This window comes from Falco punctatus (assembly GCF_963210335.1).
Source record: "Falco punctatus genome assembly, chromosome: 8".
In the NCBI taxonomy this organism is placed as follows: Eukaryota; Metazoa; Chordata; class Aves; order Falconiformes; family Falconidae; genus Falco; species Falco punctatus.
In genome coordinates this window covers 21,301,150-21,319,959 of record NC_137588.1, presented here as the reverse complement: position 1 = coordinate 21,319,959, position 18,810 = coordinate 21,301,150, and the positions used below count along the sequence as shown (strand labels likewise).

Sequence of the window (18,810 nt, the reverse complement as noted above, 5' to 3'; positions counted from 1 at the left end):
AGAACTATAATGCATGCAGTCAGGTTCATTTATGTCAATAACTGTTAGCTTGGGTAGCCTGTTACTTTGAAACAGCTGGAGAAATGCCAAAGATCTCAAATGTCTTGAAGGCTGTCAAGCTTTTGCTTTTTATGTTTGTTGTTGCAGCAGCTGAGAACACAGCAAGTCCTGAAGCAAACTGGATTAGGTAAGAAAGAATTTTTAAATGTCATCTTCTATGGCACCCTGGAGAAAATACAAATGTATTGTGTTGTTCTGACTCCCTTCCCACAAAATAGACGAGTCCTTGTCTCATCCTCGTCTCATCCTCGTCTCATCCTCCTAACACGTCATAATTATCTTAGAGATGGTCAGCTAGTAGCTGTGAAATGTTGCTCTGCTTGCAGCTGTATTTCTTAATGGTTTTCTTTTTTTTTTCTTTCTCAAGTAATGAAATTGGAGCTGTCAAGCTAGGCAAAATAGCTGACTTCCAATTTTGTCGTAACACCAAGAACATTGTGAAAGTTACTACGAACATGTGATTAAAAATAATGGTTACTGACTGTTGCTTCTCAGCCTGGCCTTCATACATTTGTAGCAACACAGCTGTATTTGGCTCAGGTTGCACTAGAAGTGTTCATTCCATTCAGGAACATTCCCTAAGGGTAGAACTGCCCTTGTGATTGTGGCTTTTTTAGCCACATCTCTTTCTACTGCTGTTCAGAAACTGCTTGCTAGAGAGAGACTTTTGAACTGAGTGGTGCATGGTGTGATGAGATACAGATCTCTGTGACTGGTAAAATTCTTAGTTATATTTACTAGGGAACTCTTCAGCCTCATCTCTGAAGGAAAATAAAGTGCTTAGTTTCTACAGCCTTACCTGTTAGCTTCCTTCAAAAGTTTGTTACAAATCGTACCTTAAAAGCTTCTAGTCTTGAGTTATGAGTCTGTAATGTTGATGTTTTTGATGATGGGCAGTGCCTACAGTACTTGAAGAGTTATAAGCTTTTTCAATCTTGATGCTATAAGAAGGAACAGGTTGTGAAGAGTCCAGCCCGTACTGCTTTCATTATAACTCCTGTCTGAAGAATTGACTCATGGTATACTTTTTCCTGCTTGGGTTCTTTGCCAAAAAAATAAAATGGTAGCTCTGTTTCTTATCAGGATTCATGGCCCTGTCAGTGTCAACCTATTGTGAAATGATACCCCAAGGATTCCATTATCAAAAATTTTAGAAAGAAAATTCAGTTCACTGAGAATATTAATGCTGTATGTAATAGTTTCCAACTAAGGATTTATATATCTGCTGCCTCTTTTTTTTTTTTTTTAGGAAAAAAAAACTTCATGTGTGGAGTTCTTAACGTATGTGTATAGTAACAAGAGTAGCTCTTTTTAAGTCAGTCTGATAATGGAGCTAATGGCAAGACAGTTGGCACTGTTGTGCTAAGGTGATCTTCACTCTTGCAAGACAAAATATAGTTAGATTAGCACATTTTTGCAGAGGTATGCAGTTATCCATGTGTATAAAAATTTGACTCCTATTAGCCAGCAGATGCCTGTGCCCTTGACAAAGCTGTCTTTGCAAGATAGATATATCTGTAGAATGTACAGTGATCTATACTGTATGCCACAGTTTCCTCTCCAAAACACTTTGTGACTTGCAAATTTATAAATGTTTTGGGGATAAGGTGGAGGATCTTGCAGTGCTGCAATGATATTTACTCTGGTAAGGCTGCCCTGAGGCCCAAGTGTATCAGATGGCTGTAGTACCAAGTAAATCCTCTACTCTGTCCTTGACACAGTTCCAGCTCTACCATGGATGCTGTACTGAACTTGTAGGTATGAAATTGCACCTTATCTTTGCTGCCTTCCCAGCCTCTTTCTTATATTTGGACCCAGGTATGCAAATCTCAGATAGAGCTTGTTAACCTCAGTCGTGAATCAACTTGTTCCAGGTGTGCTGTTTTCTATCTATGGATTTTGGGAAACAGAAGGTTTTTGCAGAAGATTCTTTAGGAGAACTCTGTCACTAATAAGCAGCATACTGTAAATGCTTTGGGTAAAGGCTTTATAATACCCTGTGGTGGGGGAGGTATCCTGCAAAGGGGGAGGGCACTTGTTTTACCGTGGGCTGCTTGAGTCCAGCTGCAAGGCTGACACTAAATACAGATTCGAGATTTATATGGAAATGGTGTGTTGTACGCAAAAATAGACTGGGCTGTTATTTAGGTATAAGAAGGCAGAGGCACCTCTGTCTTTTTTTTAGTGAATAATGAAGGAATATTCAGGGAAATTTTTCTTCCTGGCATTGAAATCTGAAACAACAGAAAGTGCCGCTTAAAACTAAAAGAGTGCTGTCTCTGTTCTTTTTTATTTCCTGGGTAGGCATGGAACTAGAAGACTGATGCTGATCCCAAGGGGGATCTTGTCTTTATGTTTGATTACTATTTGGAAAAAGAAAAATCCCATCCATTGTTTCATAAATATTTCCTGTGCAAGCAGAACTCTGCCAGGTGGAGAGTTTCCTGATTCAGGGTTCTCTGCTACTTCTACCCTCAGCTTAGGCATCGAGCAAATGTCAGGGAAAGAGAGAAATGGTTTATGATAGCTCAGCTATAAGAATAATTTGTTCTGCTATTTTGTGACCAATACTATTGCCAATTCTTGTCTTTTCCATGGTCTCCCTGCTTCTACTCTTCTGTGTTACCCAGCCTAGCATGAGCTGAAGGGTAGAAGGGAACCATAGTTAATTTGGGCCTGAAAGACAGGCAGGGCTAGAGGTTTCAGAAATACTTCTTTCTTCAGGATCTGTCCTTCCATCCTACCCACCCTGTGTAAATGTATCCAAAATTATCTAATTGGCAGTAGATTTTAACACAAAGTAAGAATTACCATAAATGGAGAGAAAATGGAAATGGAGAAATGGCTTAATATGGTGCAATGATTTCCAGAGAGAGTTGTCCCTTAGCATTAAGAAGACCTGAGGGACAGTCCACTGAAGACTCCCAGGACTCTGGCTTGGTAGAAGGGGGTTTGCTTTCAAATGCTTAGCAGCTCAGCCTAGATTTTGCAGGATCTGTCATCTTATTGAGGCATTTATTTTAAAAACTGTTTTTCAATAGTTGTTTTCCGGTACAGTTGCCTTTTGATTTGGAAGAAAGATAAATTACTGGAAAGTTCCCTGTGCCAGTTATTGCATGCTTTTTAATATATTAAATTTGAGAGGAGCCAGCAAAACCTGGAGGTATAGGGAGAGCAGAAGCTCTGCGGGTTCCTAATCTCAACATATGTCAGCTAGGTAGTCTGGATGCCACCTATGTAACCAGTATCCAGATACTTCACCTCTTCCATGGGACAATCCTGTTGTGTTTGTAGCATGTCAAAACAACCTGTCACTGAACTATTCGTTACATGGTTGCATTTGCTCTAAAGAATCAGTGTAAAACCTGTTCTAAAAGGACAAGAAAAAAAAATACTAAAAGCCCCATTTCTGATACTGAAAGTACGTAGTATTGATGTTGCTAGCAGTTTTCCTGGGTGTATGGGGAATAAACTTGGACAGAGTGCATTAAACAGGAGGAGTAATAGGAAGTGTAGAGCAGGATGGCAGTTTTCATGTCTCCTTGTAAGTTTTTTCACACTATATTTTAAACCTGCTGGAGGGCTGAATGATAGATGTGATTAATTCCACCTCACTTGTAAGAAGAGGGCATGTTTGGTGCACATCTTGTCTTCACTTGTTCTTTCATTGCTTCTGTCAATAGTTACATGGATGATCTTTATACTTGGTGTGTAGCCTGTGAAGTGGATATAAAGACCTGTCAGACTACCTTTTCTAATGCATTTTCTTCTTAGGAAACAAACCTAACATAAATGTCACCTGCACTATGAGCAATTGTAGCAGATGGAACATTGAATTAATGGCTCTGAGAGGCAAGCCAGGAAAGATTATGAGATGATGTAAATATGGTAGATATGATACATGATTCAAAAAATTTCCTGTGATTAAAAATGAATTCAAGAAATAAGAGTATATCTTCAAAAAGTTAAAGAGTATTTAAAAATCCCCTGTCTTTTTTACTTCCGGAAAAGTATTAAAAAAACATTTGCAATTATGTTTTTAGCAAAAATCTTCTATTAATTTAATTAAAAGGACATTTTTCAGCTGTGGGCCTTAACATTCTTTTGTAACAAATATTCTGAATATGCTTAAATGTAGGGAATTTGCTTATAAAATATGCCTGGTATGATGCCTCATGTTTTGTGGTAAGATCACTGTCTCAGTGAAAAACGATTATAAAACTAAACTGGTTACTGGATTGAAAATCATATATTGTCATCAAACGCAGAGGAAGGACTGGTATTAGTCAAAGAAAGTGACTTGAATTTAGCGACTGATAATAAATAAATAGGAAGGTGGTGTTATCACAGCTCCCGTGCTGGAGTTTCTTTCATAGGTCCAGGGAATGGAAGCTATTTATATGCTGGCAGAAAGTTTGGAGGGTCTGCAGAAGTCAGCTAACAATAAACTAAAGAAGTATGCCAGTGACTCATGTAAGCAGGCTAGGTTCTTTTCACTGTAGTGGTAGTTTGGCCTCTTTCCAGTTTCAAGAGTGAAGGCCTATCACGACTGACTGTAATACTGTATATATTGTAATACAGAGAATCTAGCTGGTTTAATAGCTAGACAAAAGGTGATGATTTATGATGGCATAAGGTTGCTCAGCTGAGAGCTTCACAGAATTCAGCAGCACTGCTGAGAAAGTGTGCTTGGTTTCACACTCCCTCATAGCAGTGAAATGGCTGCTGTGAAATGAACACCTTTTGACCAATCTGTGAAAAGGCATTTACAACAGAAAATTCACCCACTGTCTGAGCTGGAAGGTGAGCGCTTTTTGTGACAGGCTGAAAGACTGGGGATGTAACATCTACAAGGAACAGCTAAGAATGTAACCTAGAGTACTTGTTAAATCAGGCAATGTCCTTTCACCTGTGAACAGTTGTGGTGAAGAGTCCATGCCCCACTCCCCCCTTCATAAATTAGAGTGATCTTTACACATGTAAAAGGCACATCTTTTGCAAACTGATTAGCTCCGTGCAAATCAAAGTGGGAAAAACAGCATTTTAGCCTTCAGAGCTACAGTGTGGACAAGGAGGCTGTAATGCTGCTGCTTCTTCAAGGTATGCTTCTTGGTACAGCTATCTTAAGTTTTCCTCATATTTGCCTCCACATGCTGCAGTCATTCCTCATGATTCCTGGTAAAGGTGTTCCTGAAGTGGGAAGTCATGGGGTAGCTCTAGCTCCCAAATACTAGTAGGTTCCCGTTTTCAGGGAGTTCTGTGGAGTTAGTTACTCTGAGTTTCTCTTTTGACTGGCAGTATCAGCTTGCTTGACATCTGATTAACTTGTACGTACTGCTGATAACACAGGCATATGTAAACTCAGCTATTGCACAAACTCAGGTATTTCAGCAGAGTTTCTGTTCAGCTCTTATTTGCATTTTACCATTAGTTAACTGGAAGAGAATAAAGGGAATATTAACCACTTGGGAAGGAAGGACTACAAAGAGCTTTTTGGGGAGCAATGACAGAAGCTCTGATAACAAGCACATGAGGCAGTGATCTTAAATCTTAAACCAAAGTGAAATTGGAAACTGCCTGGGACCAAGAGCCAGCAATCAGCACTGTACAGTAAAGCAACACAAGGGCCACAAATGAGCTGTTTGAAAGTCAGGAAGCTGGCAGTAGAGTGGGACCTGCTGAAGCAGCTGGAGAGGGACAGCAATCAGCACCACAGTGCTGCAAGGGCTCAATAAATTATTTATTTACTTGGTGGAGCTCTGAAGGAGGAGTTTGCCTTAATTACTGCAGTCCCTCAGAGGCACAGAGGGAAAGAATTCCCTGCACACAAGTGTATTTCTAGACCTGATCTCTAAAAAGTCATGCTATACTTTTCTTCTGAAACAGATCTATTGCTGTGGCCACACACCCCCTCCCCCTGCCAGTAGCCAGCTCTTACAGTAACATACCATTCCTGGGGCTTTCACCTTTCTCTGTATTTTCATCATCCAGTTGGTTACTGTCTCCATGTTCACAATCTTTTGTAAGAGGGACCCTGTTCATTGGTTTGTTGTTGTGTGTCTCCCCCATTACCCACATGGTCATGGTACTTTTGAAGTGCGTTAGAGAGCAAGTTTTGCCTTTTCCTTTAAGAACTCAGCTTTGTTGTCATGCTTTCCTGTCTGTTCTGAATGTAGTCTGTTACAGATATATACTCTGTTTGTCTTAAACCAAATAATTAATAATCAGAAAATTAAAGGAAAAATGACGTACAGTTATGCTTCTGTTTGTTTATGAATGAAAAGTGCATGGAGTGCTGCCACAAAGTTACACTGATACCTTCTTAAAAAGTAGTTGCAAGAATTGCTGCTCCTGGGACTATTTCTTATAAGGAATGTAATGAACATTCTTCTAGCACTGTGAGAACTTTATTGTAGTCTGTTTTTAATAGTTGTAAGGTGACCTATGGGGTAACTTTCTGTCTTTATTTAATCTGACTTTTTTGAGTCTTAACAATAGTACATCTGGAGAGATGCAGAAAACATAGCAATGTGAAGTTTTAATGATTAAAACTTCTGTAAACTTTGGATGGTGCAAATATATAAACCTTATTTGTCTACCTGAAATACGGAGTCATCTTTCTAAATAAATTTAAAATATCTCCTGTACTGTGTTCTACAGGAAAGAGAAATTATTAGGAGTGTTTCAGGAGGCATCTTACTCTAACATTCAGGCTTAAATGAAGGACCTTTGCTAGTTCTGTACTGGATAAAAGTGAAAAGGCTATATATCTCCTTACTAAACTAAAGTCTTGATGACAAACAGGTGTGAATATTTAATCAGCCAGAAGAATACTTCATTACCATTCAAACTTAGTCTTATGCTTTCGTGAACTCCAGAGACTTACAAATCAGAATGATTTTATAATCTGTGGCAAAGACTAATTTTGTTAAATGATATATTCTAAATTGCCAGAATTTTGCAAAAGCTGTTATTAATAGAAGAAAGAAAATAAATTTAAAAATAGATTTTAGGAGAGGGGATTTTTTTAAAAGCAGGTCCTGAATTAAGGTTCTAGTGTGGCATTTTGTGTAATGAAATATTGGTTGTCTTAGTAGTTACTGAGTTAAGAACAGTATGTCCTTATGGCCTCAACTGCTTGCATATTCTGCGTGAAGGAAGAAAAAGAAAAAAAAAAGTTTGTTTACCTTAAAATATTTGCCTTACCAGTTCCACACCACACTCCTTTTGATTTAAATGAACATTATCTATGTAAACAGTATCTAGCGTAAGATAAAGACATTAAACTTTAATCTAAGAGTCTATGAACCCTAACAGTTATCACCAGGCAATGATATAGCATGTGTATCTTCATCTGTCTTCCTTTAAGCAGGTGAAAATAGTCACCATGAGAAAAATGTATCTGACTCATCTGGTAATAGGGCTGTTGGATCTCACTGGTTTTGCCTCTTGATATGCACTCAAGGATCTGTAGATCTGTAGGTCTTCCTACTCTTTAGTTTGAAAAACATGCAAGGTTTAGCATGTTCTAAGGGAGGGTAGCCTGTAAAAAGGCTTGGGTAAAGTGCTAGTAGGCCCTCTGCAGTTCTGTGAGGGCACGCGAGATGAGAGCCACCGGTGCCAGTGAGGCAGCAGCAGCAGTAGTGGCCTTTCTGAGCATGGGGTGTCCAGGCAGGACCCAAGCCAGGCAAGGGAGTCAGGCCCAGCGATGGCAGTCGGGGTCGGCTGACAGTCCAGTGACTGCCAGACAAGCCTGTGGCAACAAGGCAGACTCAAGGTCTGGCCAGTAGACCAAGTGTGCAGATTAGGGTTTGGGTCCGGGTGAATGGGGTACCTGCTTGGGCAGAGGCATGGCTGTAGGATAGCTCAAGCAGGGACCAAGGGTGATAACCTCAGGTTAAATGCAGCTTCCAAGAGAAGCAAATACCCTGACACTGCAAACTTCCACAAAATTATGTAGTCCATTGTGCTGCATATGTCTCTTTGCATGTGCTGGACACCGTTTAGTGCTGGTTGTTGCCATGGATAAGCAGTTTTGCATGCTGATCTTGCTTGAGTCAGAGCTCACATGCTTGTCTGCTGCAGGTCTGTTTTCTCCTAATATGTGGGGTTCCTGAAAACCTTTGTGATGTCAGGGTACAGCCCACTCGAGTCATTCTGTCATGGGTGAACTTCGGCTGTCTTGTCAAGGATTAATTCTGGATTTTGTGGTAGTTTTCTTTTGAATGATCATAAGATGATATTTTATCAGGGACATCTAACTTGTAAACTTGCGTGATTGTCTTTTAATCTTTTGACAGCCACATTTTTAAAGTTTTTCTTAGTACACATAATGAAAACAAAACATCTGATGGATTTCTTTATTACATGGAGTACCATATTCCTTCTGGCTTTGTGACATAGCGCTGTACTTCTTTTCTACATCTGAATTAGCAAATACATCAACTGCTTCAGAATCTGACTGTCGTCTGAAAGTTTTTCTTCCTTTTTCACTGGCATCCAGTAGAGGAAGGCAGAGAATGATCTGTCGTTTACAACTCCTAATTTTTCCTCCTCCTTTTTTGTTCAGGAGGCCAGTGAATCATTTCTGAAATCACTATAGATCTGAGGTCCTTGGAAAAGAGTTATTATTCAGAGAATAAGTCCAGCAGAATATGGCTTTCTCTAACCTGTCCCTGTCAGATGGGTTGGTTTGGGGTTTTTGCCCTAGAAGCTAAGATACATGAATTTGCAGTTTCAAAATCACCAGCCTTTGTACTTTGTGGCCTTTTTCTGTCTGACTTTTCTCAGTAGTGATGAGAGGAGGTTAGGGTTCATAGTCTGTGATGTTATTTCCTAGTGTTTGCAGTAGTACTTCTGCTTCCAGACTCATGAGAGTAGTGTCTCACCTGTGCTCTGGACTGAACTAGACAAGGGGTTTGTAGTCTTACCATGGAAATGCTTTGTTACAGCATCCCTCAAAAATAGGATTGCATGCTAAAGCAGTATCAAACTCCAGAAACTTTCATTATTATTACATACAACCTCTATTAAAAGACTCAGCTAAATGAGAGACATGCCTTGATCCCATTTATGCGTTGGCTTAAAATATGGTTGTTAATGTACCACAGAACAAATATATAAAAATCTAAATGTTGACATAGATGGGCTTTGTCTCTGAGGTTTGACCATCTCCAGCTAACTTTATGCTTCACAGTTTGTGAAAAGTTGAGCCAAATGTGTGTAATCAGTAAAGTGTGTTATGGGGCAGGTGAGGCTCTTCATGTAAAGCCTAAAGCCATCAGCCTCTCCAGAAGGTGGCAAGCAATATTTCTGTGGAGGAACAGATTACTCCCTTCTTAGATACATGACTAGTAGTTTGTGGTTCAGGGGAGCAGACAAAGGCAAATTGCCCCAAAGATGGGGATGGTTTATAAAGGAAAAATAATTGCCGAGGTAGGATTTCCTTATTTGAGGGTGATATGATCTGAAAAAGAGCTGTGAGTTTATTAGATAAGAAGACCCTTCAAAACTGGTCTGAGTCTAGGACGGACGGATTGTTTCTTTTAATTTCTATTATCTTGTGACATTGTAAATCTTGGTAAACTGCATTGTTCATTATGGATGTAGCAAATAAATCCTTTCATTAGCTGTTTATGCTGACCTGGTTTAGGTGAGGAATGATATCAATATGACCAGCTAACTTCAAGGAATTTGTGCACACAGGCTCTTGCAGTGACACTGAAGTACTCTCAGGCAGGCAGCAGCCTAAAACATTTCTTAGCAACTGTAAAGGATAGTGGAGTTGCACAGGCCAACGCACAAGCCAGTGACTCAGTACCTAAGAAGAAGGTAGATTTCCATTGCTGAAGAGGATACCTCTCTGGTGTGCTAGTGAGAAGCCCAAGGATTGCAAAGGAGTGTAAGATGTAAGAGGATGTTACCGCAAATGTTACAAATTCGAAAATCAGAGACAGAGAAAAGTGAGATACTGTTTCTAGGGTACACACAAAATCCTTCTGTCCAGGACCTCAGCCAATTCCTATACCATGCTTTCAAGATGGAGTTTCTTCCAGCTCCTGGTAGTTGCTTCCTGTATGGTGGTTACCTTCACTAATGTAAAGGTTGAGCAGACTATTAGTCTGTTAGGTAAGCATGCCTCTGAGATAACATCCCATTTTTAGAATTAGTTCAGTTTTCATTAGTGAATTAACTAGACATATAAATATTTATGACTATCTCAGATTTCTGATTACAACAGGAAATAAATAATTCATTATAGAAAATTACCTTTGTAGAATTGATACCACAAGGATATAAATCAGACACGACAATTTCCAAAAAAGTGGCCCAATATATTGAGGTTTGGAACACCCTCAAGTATGTTTTTGGTGCAACCATTGCTGTTCTAAACTGGGTAACAAAACTTCTGTTGTGTGAATAAGTAGTCACGTGAGAGTCTTTTTACAGAAATGTGCATATAATATAAATATATTGGTGGTTGGGACTATTTAGGGAATCTATATACAACATATGATTTCTGTTTGATATTGGGAAGTTTCTGTGTGTAAGTATCGGACTGTTTACAAGCATCATTTTGAATCATATTTGCCTTCTCTGTTGTACTTCTGCTTTGGTAGGCTAGTTGAAATAAATTTTGCACCTGCAGAAAGCTAAAAAGAATAAAATTTAAATCTTGATGAGTGAATGGCATAAAATAAAGGATTGAATACTCTGTGTGGCAAGCCAGTTACCAAGCTTTAAACTTAAACTGAGAGGCCGTTTTGGTCACATAGTGGGTCTGAAGAGGAATCAGGCTAACAGGGAAGGCTAGAAGATTGAAGGAAAGGGATCCTTATCAGCCCTTTTAAAGGAAAATGGGCCTCTCTTCTCACAATACAGGTGCTTGCTGCAGAAATCGGGAGGAATGGCTTAGAAAAGAGCAATTGCATTTCTGAGTTCAGAGCAGAACTCAGAGATTGAGGAAGGACTCTTGGTTATAGGGAGTTAGCTGAAAGAGTTTGAGATGTCAGGAAGCTAATGCAGTGAAGTTTTAAAACAAGGTTGTTGGTTTTTTTTGACTGTTTATATACGTTTGTTGCAATAGTTGAAGGGGCTTTCAGAAACCCTGTTAAGTTTGCGCATATATCTGTTTCACCTCTCACACTATAACCTTGTTGTGGAGCTCTGAGACAGGGTTTCATGGTACTGGAGAATGAGCTGCCAGTATACCTCTGTGGCTGGCTGAGCTGGTCCACACGAATGTGTCTGACAAGAGAAGCCAAAATGCATGTGCTCTGAGCCTCAAGGGACACATAAATATAGCAGTCTGCGGGGTTGCCTCTGCACGGTTACCTGGGGACAGCTGATGAGACCTCTGTGAGGGTTATGGCAACAGAATATTGCTATAATGTTTAGAGAAATGTAGCTTGGGATGCCTGTGTAGGAGATAGCTTTCAATACAAGGTATTACTATTGAAAGGTACTCCATCCAATTCGTAAAGAAGCGTGTATAAAATATGATTTCTGCAGTACAGGAAGAGAGTTACAGTAAAGAGTATCTCTTGAGTTCTCCTAACACCTAGGATTGTATTTGAAATGTAAACTGTCTTTATATGCTATGTAGTAAAAGTAGCATCCTAAAATAAGATAGTAAAATCCTTACACCACATCACTCATACCCTGTAAAGATACCTTTCTTGAGTGGATAATATCAGATGCTATTTTGCCCATCATGCTTTTATTCTAATTAAAGCTTACTTTTTTAGTAGATGCTGTCTTCTTAAACAGAGGTAGGAACTTGGGGGTTATTTGCAGAGGGTATCCTCACTGAGGAAAAGTGACCCGTTGCTATATGACATGATAGAACAAAGGCTGTAGATTAAAGCATTGTTAAAAATTCAGTGCCAACATAGCGCTGTAGATCCTGCTTCATACTGTGTGTGCAATCTAATTTACTTCCTTTTATGGTGAAAGCCTTAACTGCTTTTTCAGTCCAGTGCTGCTTGTGGTGACATACAAGTATGTTATCTATTCACTCTTTCTTTGATTTGTTGAATGGTATCACAAAATGTTTTCCTCTTTCCGAGTTCTGAAGACCCATAGTATTGAACACAGAGCTCTTCCATAAACTGAACAATATGTGAAAGAAAACTGAAAAGCTGCTGATGAACTGCCAAAGGCTGGTTATTCCAGGTCGTAGTTGCTGTACCCGGTGCATGGTTACAGTATCCTTACCTGTCATGTTTTCTCTTCCTAACTTAAGTTCAGGCATTCCCTTTAACTTTCTTCAGGAGCATCTGCAGCAGCGAAAGAGTTAATCTGGGAAAACAGACCGGTTTGTTACTTTGTTCTGTGTTTAAATTCTATTCTGAAAGTTCATGGGTGACTTTTGTTGTTGTTGTTACTAAATTGTTCTCTCTTCCAGATCACTGCTTTTGGAGGTGTTAATCTCCCTCAAATCCCCTGAATCAGTAGGAATTGAAATTGATTAGTGCTTCTCAGTGTGAAATACCTGGCAGGCGCAAACTCTGAGAATTTTTGCTTGTGTCCATATTGGCATCTGCTGTTTCTCCTGGGGTGAGAAATCTCCTTCAGTGGGATAGCTCAGTACTTTGGTAATGTGTTTTTTGTATTAGTGGACATTAGGCCTATATGTAAATTGCGCAGACTTTCACGCATCTTCCCTAGTGCAATAAAGACAAAGCAGATCTTTCTTATTGATGACCATATATCAGAATGTATAATAAAGTGTACCAAGGTCTAAATTATTCTTTGAAGTTATGGAGCCAGACTTTTTACTGAATGATATCTGAGAGAATCAGAGTACTGCAGCAATGTTGTTTGCTATGCAAGTCACAATATAAAAACACACGAGTCATGAAGATAAGAAAAGATCCATAAGTTATTATATGACACTGTGGAAAGCTATTTTCACTTTTTTTTCCTGAAACTAGCTTCCCATCAGAGTTTGCTAACACATTAATCTTTCTGCTTGCCTTAAATATTAACAAATTGTAAGGTCTTCTTTAGGTTCAGATCAGCAAAAACCAAAGTTGTTTTTGTTCTTCTTTGTAGATTAAGGCATTATTAAATAATGTATACAGGTATAACAGCTCTGAGCAGCTTCCGTGCGTATCACTATCTGCCCTTTTCTTTTACCTATCTGTACCCCTAAATCCTTAACTGATTTTTCAAGTTCAGTAATTAACTGTGAGTAGCAGTGGACATTGGCATTGTCCTGCCACTCTTTGTCAGTCTTTTTGGCTGGGAAGATGTCAAGCCAATTCCTTGTGGATTTGACTTCGTCTTTGTTACTGAACTCAACTTAGATGGTTATAGACCCAGATAGCATAACCCGAATAATACATTTATAATTTATTAAACTTAATTCTTTAAAGGTTCTTTTGATAACTGCTCCATGAAGATAGCTGCTGAAGGAAGTTTAAATTTAATGGATTCTATCTCATATGCCTATTATTATTTTTGAAGCCTGTTAGAGAAGAGAAATTATGCAAATTGATGTCACGCTAGGCTACTGCACACATGCTGGTAATGCATAACAACTAGCTCACTGATGAAAATACTTAATCTTAAGCAAGACTCATTGTCAGCACTAAGTTCTTCGTATCATGGTTAACCGTTTATTATTATTTTTCTTACAGATAAAGGAGAGTCTGTTCTTATTAGAAATCCTCATTAGAATAAAACTGCTGTAAAAGTAATACTGGAGAACTATAGTGATGAATTATGATTGATTACATTATACAATTAAGGTATATTGTGAAACAATAGGAAGATCCCTTCAAAAAATTAAGTAGTTGTTGCCTCTCTGTGAATGGCTAAATGGCTTTAATTCTTCAGCTCCTGCACGTAAAAGACTTGGTGAATAGATCACACTCAGGATCAATTAGTTTCACAACAATCTTTACCATTAACAAAGCAAAGCTGCTAGGATTGAACCAGTTTATCTGTACTCTTCATGACAGCATTTTAAGCTTACATGTACTGCATTGTCTGTCTAGTACTGGGCATAGGAACCAGTACGCAGAACACACAGTTCTGTGCAGCACTGGCCGATATAGGCGCTCCCTGTGAGGAAGCTATCTTAGCCCTGAAGAATTTCAATACCCTTAGCAGGGCAAAAATGCAATAAAAGGTAGGCTGGTTTCAGAAAATAGGTCGCTAATGTAAGTTTGCAGTTTTCTTCTTCCCAGTTTTATCCTGCATCTGTCTTAGATTTCTTTTTCCTCATCTGTACACAAAGCATGTCAAGCTTTTCTGATTAGACTGCATTGAAGAACGTGGTTTTGGTCTAAGGGTCATCATTCTATTATAGCCATTCATCCTTCCATTTTAACACCAACACATACATTTTGTTTGCCCTGTTCAATTGCTGCCAAAGGAGGCAGAGAAAACCTTCTCAGGTATTGATTTTTCACACATGGGGACTGTAGCTTGTAGTCACTTTATTTGCCACCTGCAGTTTATAACTGAATGGGCTCATGGCATTATAAACTTCATCTTAGCCCTGAGATCCCAGCCTGAGGTGAAATTGATGTGTTAGCTGTTAGTCATTTGTAACTACTTTAATGTATTTTGCTAGTTGGAATTCTCTTTATATGGCTAATATAAATAGCAATTTTGCAATAGAAATGCCACTGATCAGAACTTTCTGTTTGAGTTATTGATCTTGACTGGGTTTCATATATTTGGATCTAGCCTTGGATAATAATTTCCGCTTAGTATTTTTTTGGTATCTCTGTTTTTCATTGTTACATTTATAATGTAATAATTATGAACTATATAATGGTAATTGACTAGATACATAATTTTATTCAATATTTGACCCTCAGAGTTGTAGATATGAAACTGATCAACTAGCAGTCAAAGAAATGAAATGTATTATAGTTCCTCATGAATGATCAGGGGCTTTATTTCTAGTGGTACTCAAAATTTCACTAGAACTCTTTGTTGCTTTCTATGTTAGTAGCAAGATATCCTTTACCTCACAGGGTAAAACAACTTTGCAAAAACACTTGCTTTACCATGCACAGGATGTGATTTTTTGCAATAACTTGAAGCTCAGCAAAGCATTTGGTCTTCATAATTTAATACAATTTTTTTCTGTTCATCCCAGCTTCCATTATAGGGTTTTTTAAAATACACAGTACCTCCCAGAAACCTTGGAAGTGTCATTTTTCCCTTAATAATACATTTTGCTAATTTTGTATTGTTCCACCATCATGCTAAGAATTCCAGCTTAGCTACAGCAGATGTTGTCTTTTGGGTGTATCAGACGAAAGAATGAATGATAATTATTATGATGGTATGAAATTAATAAGGTGAAAACTTATCAAATTAGTTTCACTGCTTATGAAACAAGTTGCTTTGTGGCTTGCTTAGTTCTGTGAATTGCTCTTTACAAATCTTTTTACTCTAGCTACAGTTCAGCTTTTGGGCACGTAAAATTAAGAGAAGTTCAGCTATGGCAGACCAGAATAAATCATGTTGTATCTATGAAATCGTCTGAAAATGAGTAGAATTTAATGGTTCTGACAGAAACAAATTTTATTACTAATATAACATCATTGACATCAATGAAGATTAATTAGAAGAATCAAAGCACCAAGAAACTTCCTGGAGTACTAGTGATCATTTTTATTAAAAAAGATGAAGCGGTTTGAGTTCTCCCTCATCTTCAAGACCTTCCTGCTCTAGAAACCTCCAGTGGCTGCGAGTTCTGTTCTTGATTATGCAGTAGATTTGAGGCAGTGTTTAATTTAACTTAAAAGTTCATGGGTCCATTCTGTGCATGCTAAGCAGATCTCTTTAATATTACACCATCCCATTCAACTAGAAAATGGCTTGAGGTGAAGCAAACTGGTATGACTGTTGTAGACAACAGATGACACAAAGCCAGTGGTAAGAGAGAAGCAACTTCAGAATGAGTTCTGGGAAGCAGGAAAAAACTTAGATGCAGTTCTGAAGGGCCCAAGATGCCAGTAGTGCTACCAGAACCCCATGGAAGATGGAATATTATCAAGAGTGTTGTGGCACTTGCTTGGGAGTCACAGGATGAGGTGCTAAATAGTTCTGGAGTAAAATAACTTCTTTCAGCAGTGCCTCCTGATCTGACACAGTCCTTCAGGAAAGACTGAAAATGCATGCCCCATAAAAAGCAGTGTTAGATTTGTAGGGGAGCTGGTCAGAGGCCAAGCTGTACTTTACCTTTGCCTACATGCATTCTAGATCTGTTTGTTTACAAAACTGGCTGATTGTGAGGATGTATCTGCCCACCCAGACTACTCTTCTGTTTGATTTATATGAACAACATAGAAATGAGCAATCATTATTGAACAAAGGTTAATGCTTTACTCATAAATATACAAGTAAAAGAAGAGTTTACTTAAAAAAAATTTGTTATACAACAGATTATGATGCAATAAATCTAAATGAAAACATGCAAGTGGATTGTTTGGACAGGGCACATACATCTTTCCTACCATGCATACTCCAGGATATTAATGGAGAGTTTTCTGGTTTAGACTCAAACATTTGATCCAAGAATTTGAGTTAATGTTACAATCTTACAGCTGCTTGTGGTTTAGGAGTGGTGGTGTGAGATTTTCACTGTTTGATTAAAGTGTTCAAAAATCAAGTTGTTTTTTCTCTTTATTTCTAGAGAATGAGGTGACATCTAGATTTCTGTGCCATGATGTCAGTAGCTGTTTTGTGGTCAGTTTATTATGGTTGATCCTAGGAATTGAGTTGTGTTTTATGCTGTGATGAGCTGAAAGTGTATACAAGGGAGCAAGCATTCACAACGCTTTCCTCAGACCTAGTGTCCAACACAATCTGTTGCCACTGGTTGTCAATCTGTTCTGGCCCTGTGGCTCATATTACAAGTCTAAAAGCTTAAATTATCTAGTCCATCCATATAGACGAAGAAGAAGGAAAGAAAGCAACAAAGATATTCCCAAATTTAAAGGACTTCATGTAGAGAAAGGGAGTGTATGTAAGCACAATCTGTAAAAAGTTAAAGAAGTTTTAAGTTGGGAGAACATTTTTCCCAGTTACGTCCTCTCCATCTTCATTTTGAATGAACACCCACTAAGTCAGTTTCATGGTTTGTATATTCAAGAGACTTGTTCTGTGAGCTGAATTTAGCAGGAGTGTTTTCAAGGATCTACCTTTCATCTATGAACAGCAGCAGTTCTATTCTGGATTGTCCTATTTTTCCCTTACGCTGGCATAGTGAAAAGATGTGATCAGTTGAAGTAAGGTTCTTTTTGTTTGTAGGTTGTATAGCATCAATAACAGCTTTTGAACATACTTTTATCCTTCTCCTTCATCTCCTTCTATCACTGACCTTTATCCTGGGAAGAACTATGCACATCACATTCTGCAGTCTCTCTGAGACCAATTGAGAACAGTTACAGGATAGTATGTTGATGGATTCTTTTGTATGCTTCATTTCAAGATATTGACATCCTCTTTGTTTTAACCTAGCCAGTGAGAAACAGCAGGAGGAGACTAGCAGAGGAAGCTGTTCTGACAATTGATTTTCTTGTGCCTTGTGGTGGTTCATTAACTCCTCTAACAATTGCTTCTTAGGTAGCTGTCTGGGTGTGACCATTACTAGCCAGCAGAATAGGGGCTGTCATGGCCGGGTGAAGCCATAGCTGATAATGTCAATTTTACCTGCTGAATTCTTCTATCTATGAGTTATTCATTTAGTATGGAAGCAATATTGAGCTCCCTACAAATAGTGAAATATCTTAATTTTTAATACGACATTCTTACTCTTACACAGTATGTGTAGATGCCGGAAGAGTACAAGCCAGCTGTTTCACAAGAGAGACAAGAGGGGTTAGGCAAATAGAACATTGCAAAAATTAGCCCTGTGCATGAATTGTTCATTTGGAAACTGTATGTTCGGTTTTGTTTCACTAGTATTGACTGGAATCCCTAATGGCTATATTAGAATTCAAAACTTTCTAGTACTGTAAACCATGAGTGTTAGAAAGCAGCAGGGTGGAGTGAGGCTCTTACTAATTTCAAAACCTCTATGGATGTCTCAGTTTACTGCGAGCTAGAAAAGGGTGTGTGTTGGAAGGCAACAGGCAGATTGCTGTTGAGTAGAAGTTGAGTGAGGCCGTACTGAAAATAAAACAGTAATTATATAGCTATTTCTGGCACTGTTTTTCTTGCTTATGAGTCCCTTTTGTCCCTATAATTTTTGAGAAAGATAGTGGTGATAATAAATTTGTGAGGAAAAGTTGCTGATTTTATTCCAGAAGTAATCGTATCATTAAAAAATATGCATGTAGTTATTCTATACAGGGTTTGGGCTATTTGTTTTGTTTTCACAACACAGGTGAAGATCACAGTAGAACTTCTAGGACACAATGTAATTTTCCAGATGGCTATTTTGAGGCTGTTTAGAGCCCTGGAATACAATTGGAAGGCTGTAGTTCACAGACTGAAAAATTATTTGTGCACTGTCCATAACCTGTATTTCTTTTATGTTATCATTTATATCAAAAAATACATGTAGATTATTTTTCTTAGGGATACTGTTAAGGAAGGGATAATACTGTGCAATCATAGATTCTAATGTTAATCTTACAGAGAAATATTTTCTTTAAATATAGATAAATGCTATTTGCACATTTGCCTGACTGCCATCTAAGTTAGTCTGTCATGCCTGGTCTGACTTAATTTGTTTTGACTGTTAAAGTTATCAAAATAGAAAAATCCAGATGTTAT

At 38.4% G+C, this 18,810-nt stretch overlaps 1 protein-coding gene across 20 annotated transcripts in view; it reads left to right on the top strand.

Annotated features, from left to right (window-relative positions):
* Positions 1 to 18,810, top strand: part of UBR3 (ubiquitin protein ligase E3 component n-recognin 3) — a 333,487-nt gene that overhangs the window by 130,841 nt on the left and 183,836 nt on the right. For 12 of the 20 annotated variants that reach the window (XM_080398880.1, XM_080398900.1, XM_080398898.1 and 9 more), the window contains one exon: positions 148 to 187. In XM_080398880.1, the coding sequence (XP_080255006.1) occupies positions 148 to 187 (40 nt within the window). Of the gene's footprint in view, positions 1 to 147; positions 12,619 to 18,810 lie in introns of those variants that run through there. The other 8 variants (XM_080398894.1, XM_080398890.1, XM_080398879.1 and 5 more) reach the window with 3 other exon arrangements.